Consider the following 7,997-nt stretch of genomic DNA (forward strand, 5'->3'; position numbering starts at 1 on the left):
GAGGGAGGGAGGGAGGAAGGGAGGGAGGGAGGGAGGAAGGGAGGGAGGGAGGGAGGAAGGGGAGCATTCCCGAGGGACTGACCATCCTACATGGAACACTTCCCCTCAAGGAGCCTCTAAGTACTCTGCTTTTTCTTTCCTGCAGTACTTCTCTTCTAACATACAGGCTCACTTGTTTAAGTTTTCAAGTGTGTTGCTTATCGCCCAACACCCTCCCTCTAGAACCTTCTGCTCCTCCAAGGCTGGGATCTCTGCCTCCTGTTTAGCTCCCTGCTGGGTCCACAGCAGCACCTGGCTCAGAGCAGATACTCAGTGAACATGAGCAGGATGAAAGGTGAGCCTGTAAAACAGCCCTTAAGGCACAGCATCTGGAGACACGCTTGGTTTCAAATCCTGGCACCATGCCTGCAAGAATGTGAGCAGATTATCCCCCTAGACCCTGCTTCTCCAGAGGTGCAAAGCCTCGCAAGGAGTTTGAGACCAAAAGGGTCATAGCACTGTTCCGGGAATCTTAACTGACTATTATCCATGAGCTCACAGGATCAATCTCAGCTCTCACAGATGAGGCACGGAGGCGTCAAACCAGCAGCCCTTGGTCACACTGCCTCGAGTGAGTGAAGGCACCAACATTCAAGTTCAGGCTTGTCTGATTCCGGGGCTCATCCCTGTTGTTCCTGCAGGTCACTGACAGACTGCCTTGAGCACAGGATTTCTGCCCTACGTAATGGGGATTTTTTTTTTGTCAGATAGTGACCTCCCCATCACTGGAGGCATGTAAGTAGAGGCCGTATAATTGCAGTAGAGGAGACTCCTACACTGAGTGTATATTGAGGGGGGTGGTTTCCTTTTCAGTCCCCTTCTTTAAGGTGCCCAAGATGGGCTGGCTTACTGTTGGAGGAAGCTTGTTTTAGTACCATGAAGGGCCCCTTCCCTATATGGCAACTAACAGTTGGGAGTCCATCAGCCTGGTTTGACTTCTCCCTCTAAAAAGCATCAGCTCACTTTGAAAGGTTCCTCTAACTCCCTTATGTCCTCATACTCAGCTTCCTATGATCTTCCTAAAAAGTCCGCCTCATGGCTTATCAAGAAGCCTTGTCACCTACCGATCTGTAGTTTTTACTAGACCTTTGCTGTTCAGGTCACATGTTGAAAAATGTTAATCAGAAATGGTGTTAGCATATTTTACATTCAGAAAGGAACCTCTTTATCTCTACCCTTAGCTTCCCCTGTCAAAACCAGACTGATTAAACTTCTTGAAGAACAATACAAAAATTTACCAAGAGAAGAAAAATCCCTCTAAGAAATTTTTGTTTCTTTTAGTTATAAACATTCCCACTTGAGGTAGAAAATCTGGGACATACAAGAAAAAAAAAAGAACGCGTGTATATGTAGTCAGTTAGAATCTTACTGTCTTGTTTTCCATTTTTTGCAAAACACATAAATAAGAATTCTCATTTTATCAATTACTTTTTTTTTTAGATTTTATTTATTTATTTGAAAGACGGAGAGTGAGCAAGAGGGAGAACATGAGCAGAGGGTGGGGGAGAAGCAGACTCCCTGCTGAGCAGGGAGCCCCACATGGGGCTTGATCCCAGGACCCTGGGATGATGACCTGAGCCAAAGGCAGGCGCTTAACCAACTGAGCCACTCAGATGCCCTTCAATTACTCTTTTTAAATTTTTATTTATTTATTTTTAAAGATTTTATTTATTTATTTGACAGAGAGAGACACGAGAGAGGGAATACAAGCAGGGGGAGTGGGAGAGGGAGAAGCAGGCTTCCCATTGAGCAGGGAGCCCGATGCGGGGCTCGATCCCAGGACCCCGGGATCATGACCTGAGCCAAAGGCAGATGCTTAATGACTAAGCCACCCTATGCGCCCCAATTACTCTTTTTTCAAATCTTTTTTTCAAAAAGATTTTGTTTATTTATTTGTCAGAGAGAGAGCACAAGCAGGGGGTGTGGCAGGCAGAGGGGGAAGCAGGCTCCTCGCTGAGTGAGGAGCCCAATGCAGGCAGGACCTGGGATCATGACCTGGGCTGAAGGCAGACGCTTAACCAACTGAGCCACCCAGGCATCCTGTTATCAATTATTCTTTAAAAAATTAAAAAAAAATTTTTTATTTTATTTTTAAAGATTTTATTTATTTATTTGACAGAGAGAGACAGAGAGAGAGAGAGAGAGTGCACAAGCAGGGGGAGCAGCAGGCAGAGGGAGAGGGAGAAGCAGGCTCCCTGCTGAGCAGAGAGCCCTGTGTGGGACTGGATTCCAAGGCCCTGGGATCATGACCTGAGCCGAAGGCAGACACTTAACCGACTGAACCACCCAGGAACTGCGCTAAAAGATTTTATTTTTAAATCACCTCTACCCGGGACATGGGGCTCAAACTCATGACCCTGAGATCAAGAGTCAAGAGCTCCATGGATTGAGCCAGCCAGGTGCCCCAAGTTATTGATTCTTCTTCTTCTTCTTTTTTTTTTTTAGAAAGAGAGAGCCTGACTGTGAGTGCCTGCATGTGAGTGGGGGGGAGCAGAGGGAGAGAGAAGTTTCAGTTGTAGGACATAATGATTCAATGTTATTATATATGGCAACATGATCACCATCATACATAGTTACAAATTCTTTTTCTTGTGATGAGAACTTTTAAGATGTATTCTCCAGCAACTTTCAAATGCCCAATACAGAATTATCAACTATGTTCACCATGCTGGACTTTATATCCCATGACTTACTTATCTTATAACTGGAAGTTTTCATTTTCTTCTTAATGATTTGTAAGAGCCAAACGTATTTTAGGGTCACAACCTTTTCTAGTTTGTGATTTGCCTATACATTTGTTTCAATTTAACAATGCTTTGTGATATTTGGAAATTACATTTTTAAATTTTTATTTTATTTTTATTTATTTATTTTTAAAAGATTTACTTATTTATTTGAGAAAGAGAGAGAGCGCATGAGCAGGGGGAGAGGCAGAGAGAGAGGGAGAAGCAGACTCTCTGCTGACTGGGAGCCCCACATGGGGCTCTATCTCAGGACCTAGAGATCATGACCTGAGCCAAGGCAGATACTTTAACAATCTGAGCCACCCAGGCATCCCTGGAAATTACATTTTTTTAATGGTCATATCGAATTACTTCATGAAGTCTTCCAGGTCATTGAGTTTCTATTTTTCTCACTCTATAAAGGCTCTGATGTTCTCTCTGATACTATTTAATTTGCCGTATAGGGGCTTCTTTTAGACACATGTGTCTCTGCCCAGTGTGCATTTTCTCAGATCTAGATTTCTTTCTTTTTTTTTTTTTAAGATATTATTTATTTATTCGACAGAGAGAGTGAGAGAGTACAAGTAAGGGGGAGTAGTAGAGGGAGAGAGAGAGAAGCAGGCTTCCCGCTGAGCAGGGAGCCCAATGTGGGGCTCAATCCCAGGACCCTGAGATCATGACCCGAGCCGAAGGCAGACACTTAACCATCTGAGCCACCCAGGTGCCCCCCAGATCTAGATTTCTTAAGTGGAGTCCAAGATTCTTGGTTTTTGAGTTTCATTTTGCTTTAGTTTCTGCAGATTTCACAGTAGGCTTTGCTTTTATCATAGCGCCGATTCCTTGGAGGATCTCTTTGGAGTTCCCCTAAGTTGAATATTGTTTTAGTTTTACTTGTCTACAGTCTGAGGACCAGATCTGGCCCGCTGCCTGTTTTTGTAAATAAAGTTTTATTGAAACAGCCATATACACTTGTTTGTACATTGTCTAAGGCTGCTTTCACACTAGAATGGCAGAGTTGAGCAGTTATGGCAGAGATCGTGCAGCCCACGAAGTCTAAAATGTTCACTATCTGGTCCTTTACAGAAAACTTTTTCACCCCTGTGCTCGATTGACATGGCTGCCTGTTTCTTCCTTCCCTCACCATCTTTTCCCTCCTGTTAAGTTCGTCGATGGTCCTGACTCATCTTTTCTTCATAACAAGAATATTGATCAAGAACACTTTTGTTGTTTTTCTCTATTTTACATATCTTCAGAACTAAAATGTAAAATTTATGTTTCCTAAATTAAAATTTCAGCAAACTTCCAAAACATTTAAATGATTATTCTCAATTTCTATGGCCCCATTGTTGTGGATGAGAATTGTCAGGTGTACAGCCATTCATTTTTCCTCCTCTTAGAAGTCACTGGCTTGCAGGTTACCCAAAATGCCACTAGGTGGCTCCTAAATCAGTACTGTCCTCTCCACTCTCCTGGGAAGAGTGCCTTGTCTGCCTTGTCTGAGTTGGTATTTGAGGAACTCAAGACTGAGTTTTGCTTATCTAAGCCAATGAATTCTTGATCAGAAGGGAAAGACGGCATTGGGGGGCATTTTCCTTAAAAAAAGTCCCATGTTCCAAATGAGTGCAAAATGCTCTGAGGAAAATTTCAATATAGGTATTTTTTTTTCTGAGCTAGCAGGTTAATCCATCATAAAACAGTTCAGCTATCGCCAATCCAGGATTTCTACCGAAGCCTCATCATTTGAATTAAAATGGTCAGTAATTTCAGAGTCACTTTCCATTTAATTAACACACATGTAGCCATTAGCACAATGCCTCGGGTCCACAATACTTTTGGGTGGGGGTGGGGGGGCCATGAAATTGTGTTAATTTCTCAGATCAGAAGAAATAAATAAGCTTTGAGGGTTGAAGAATATATTCATCTTTATACCAACACAGTCCTATAACATACACATTTAAAATGTTATAATATTTAAATTATTTTAAATAAAATTTAGATTTTATTTGATTCAATAAATTTTATTTAAATACAATTTAAATAAAAATAAAAAAATTTTATGGGGAAGGCAGAAGTGTCTAGGGCCCATAGAAGTCATGATATAGCCCTAGTATTCAGATTCCTAAAGGTGTTATTTTGTTCATTGCAGATATCACTGTTACAGGCTTTGTCTTTCTGGGATGTTCTTTTCACAGGGACTGCAGCAGACCTTGTAAATTCCTCTCCCACATCCACTTGACCCTTACATGTTTTTTTCTCATCAGATGGGGACTTTGAATTCCCTGTACATGTCAAGTGGGAATTATTGGGAAATTCATGCCTCCTGTTAGAAACTCTTTTAAATTTTTTTAAAAAAATTTATTTTAAGTAGGCTCCATGCCCAACATGGGGCTTGAACTCACGACCCTGAGATTAAGGGTTGCATGCCCTACTGACTGAGCCAGCCAGGCATGCCCCTCCTGGTAGAGACTCTTAAGCAATGACCATTTTACTCTCAGTTTTTTTAAGAGTCTGGCTCTTTTAGATTCCACCTATGAGGGATATCATACTGTATTTGTCTTTCCTTATCTGACTTATCTCACTTAGCATTATGTCCTCAAGATCCAGCCATGTTAGTTGCCCAAGGCAGGATTTGCTTCTTTCCCAAGGCTGATGAATATTCCATTGTGTGTAAATACAATGGAATATTAATTCCTTCTCCTCCTCCTCCTTGTTTTTTTTTAAGTAATCTCTACACCAAACATGGGCTTGAACTCGCCACCCCAAGAGTCGCATGCTGTACCAGTAAGCCAGCCAGGTGCCCCTATACCACATCTTTATTTGTTCATCCATTGACTGACACAGGTTGTTTCCACATCTGTGATTTTCTTGTCTATTGAAGAGACACTGGCTAGCTGGGTGATATTTAGGAAAACAAGTGACATAATTTCTGAGTCTCTTTCCTTTTTTGTAAAACAGGGTTGATTTCCTACCCTACCGGTACCAGATGCATGGCAGATTCGTTATGAAATTGTCCCATTCCATTTACTCTGTCCTCTCCTCTCAGGCTCCTGAGAAGCAGGAGGAAAATGTCACCTGGCTGGTGACTGAGTTTGTGCTGGTGGGTTTCTCCAACCTCCCAGATCTGAGAACTGCCCTCTTCGGGCTCTTCTTCCTCACATACCTGGTCACCCTCAGCGGCAACATCACCATCATCACCATCATCCAGGTGGATCGGACCCTTCACACTCCTATGTACAGCTTCCTGGCCGTGCTGTCCCTCTCCGAGACCTCCTACACGCTGGTCACCATCCCCAACATGCTGGCTCATCTGCTCATGGAGAGCCAGGCCATCTCCGTCCCCGGCTGTCGGGCTCAGATGTTCTTCTTCCTGGGCCTGGGATGCAGCCACTGCTTCCTCCTTACCCTGATGGGTTATGACCGCTATGTGGCCATCTGCCACCCCCTGCGGTACTTGGTGATCATGAGACCCACAGTTTGCTTCTGCCTGGGAGCCCTGGTTTTCTGCTCCGGCTTCTCGGTGGCCTCGATTGAGACCAGCATGATCTTCTCCTCGCCTTTCTGCGGCAGCGACCGCGTGGAGCACTTTTTCTGTGACATCGCCCCGGTCCTGAAGCTCAGCTGCTCCGAGAGTGCCGGCAAAGCGCTGGCCATCTTCTTCCTGAGCGTCCTCGTGGTGCTGGTCTCCTTCCTCCTCATCCTGCTCTCCTACGCCTTCATCGTGGCCGCCATCGTGAGGCTCCCCTCCGCTGCCGGCCGGCGCCAGGCCTTCTCCACCTGCGCGGCCCACCTCACCGTGGTCACTGTGCATTTCGGCTGCGCCTCCGTCATCTACCTGCGGCCCGAGTCCGGGGGAGGGCCTGCGCAGGACCGCCTGCTGGCTGTGTTCTACACGGTGGTGACGCCACTGCTGAACCCCGTGGTGTACACCCTGCGCAACAAGGAGGTGAGGGTGGCTCTGAGGAGGACCCTGGCGCGGAGCCGCGGGATTTTTAAATAGACACTTGATCCACATTCCCCTTCTAGCTTTTTCATGAACGTATGTTCCGCCTGACGCTCAGTCCCCCCCCCCTTGGAAAATAGGGGCTGCTCCCATACCCTTTGAATCAAATAGCCTCTTCAATGAGGCAGTTGACAGTGGCTGAGACCCACCATAAAGTCCAGAAAGGCGGCTGCCTCTTCCTTTGGTCTTTGGGTCTTTGACTTTGACTTGGGATGCACCGCCCTCTGCAGTGCAGATGGTCACCTGCAGGTGGCGCCACGAACCCTGCCAAGCCTTGGAGGGCGGAGCAGGGTAGAGTTGGCAGCGAGCAGCGAGGGCTGCTTCCTCCTTACCCTGCTGGGTTAGTTCCGCATCGTAGCCTTCTGCCATCCCCTGCGGTACTCGGTGGTCACGAGACCCTGGTTTTCTGCTCCGGGTTCTCGATGGCCTTGAACCAGCAGCCCCAGACTGTCTTTGTTCTCCTTGTCAGAATCACATCCTTAAACGTAGTGGGAGGAGACAAGCAATAAACAAGATCTTCTTAGTGATAAATATTTGGAAAAAATAGAGTGTCATGATGATTAGAGTTGATTTCTTGATTTTCTAGGAAAGTAGGGGGATTTAATAAATCATTGTGGTAAAACATATAACATCAATTTTGTCATTTTAACTATGAACGTTTTTATTACTGAGTTTTATGCGTTCTTTATTTTGGATGACAGTCCTTTATCAGATATGTTTTTAGAAAGTTTTTATTTAAATTCCAGTTATTTAACATACAGTGTTATATTAGTTTCAGGTGTACAATGTAGTGATTTAACACTTCCACGCATCACCTGGTGCTCATCGTGACAGGTGCACTCATTCATCCCCATCACCTCCTTAACCTATCCCGCCACTCACCTCCCCTCTGGCAACCACCAATTTGTTCTTTTTAAAATTTTTATTTATTTTAATTTTAATTTTTAAAAAACATTTTATTTATTTATTTATCAGACAGAGCGAGCGAGAAAGAGAGCACAAGCAGGGGGAGTGGCAGGCAGAGGGAGAAGCAGGCTCCTCCCTGAGCGAAGAGCCCAATGCCAGGCTCGATCCCAGGGCCCTGAGCCAAAGGCAGACGCTTAACCAACTGAGCCATCCAGGCATCCCTAATTTGTTCTTTATAATTAAGAGTCTGTTTCTTGATTTCTCTCTCTCTTATTTTTCTCCCTTTGTTTGTTTTGCTTCTTAAATTCCACATGAGTGAAATCATATGG

At 44.7% G+C, this 7,997-nt stretch overlaps 1 protein-coding gene across 1 annotated transcript; it reads left to right on the top strand.

The window, feature by feature from the left end:
- Positions 1-5,501: 5,501 nt before the first annotated feature.
- Positions 5,502-6,759, top strand: LOC112817630 (olfactory receptor 10T2-like). Its single transcript, XM_025864821.2, has 2 exons — positions 5,502-5,543; positions 5,806-6,759. Exons 1-2 carry the CDS (start codon positions 5,502-5,504, stop codon positions 6,757-6,759), a joined length of 996 nt encoding a protein of 331 aa, XP_025720606.2.
- Positions 6,760-7,997: the final 1,238 nt, after the last annotated feature.

This window comes from Callorhinus ursinus, unplaced genomic scaffold (assembly GCF_003265705.2).
Source record: "Callorhinus ursinus isolate GAN/ISIS: 27379988/994484 unplaced genomic scaffold, GSC_fseal_2.0 scaffold131, whole genome shotgun sequence".
NCBI lineage: Eukaryota > Metazoa > Chordata > Mammalia > Carnivora > Otariidae > Callorhinus > Callorhinus ursinus.

What these genes read in the sequence shown, in the direction of transcription:
- LOC112817630 (XM_025864821.2), top strand. Translation starts at nt 5,502, where the DNA reads ATGGGCTTGAACTCGCCACCCCAAGAGTCGCATGCTGTACCA. An exon ending in AAGAGTCGCATGCTGTACCA is followed by an intron (nt 5,544 to 5,805) that starts GTAAGCCAGCCA and finishes CTCTCCTCTCAG; the next exon opens with GCTCCTGAGAAGCAGGAGGA.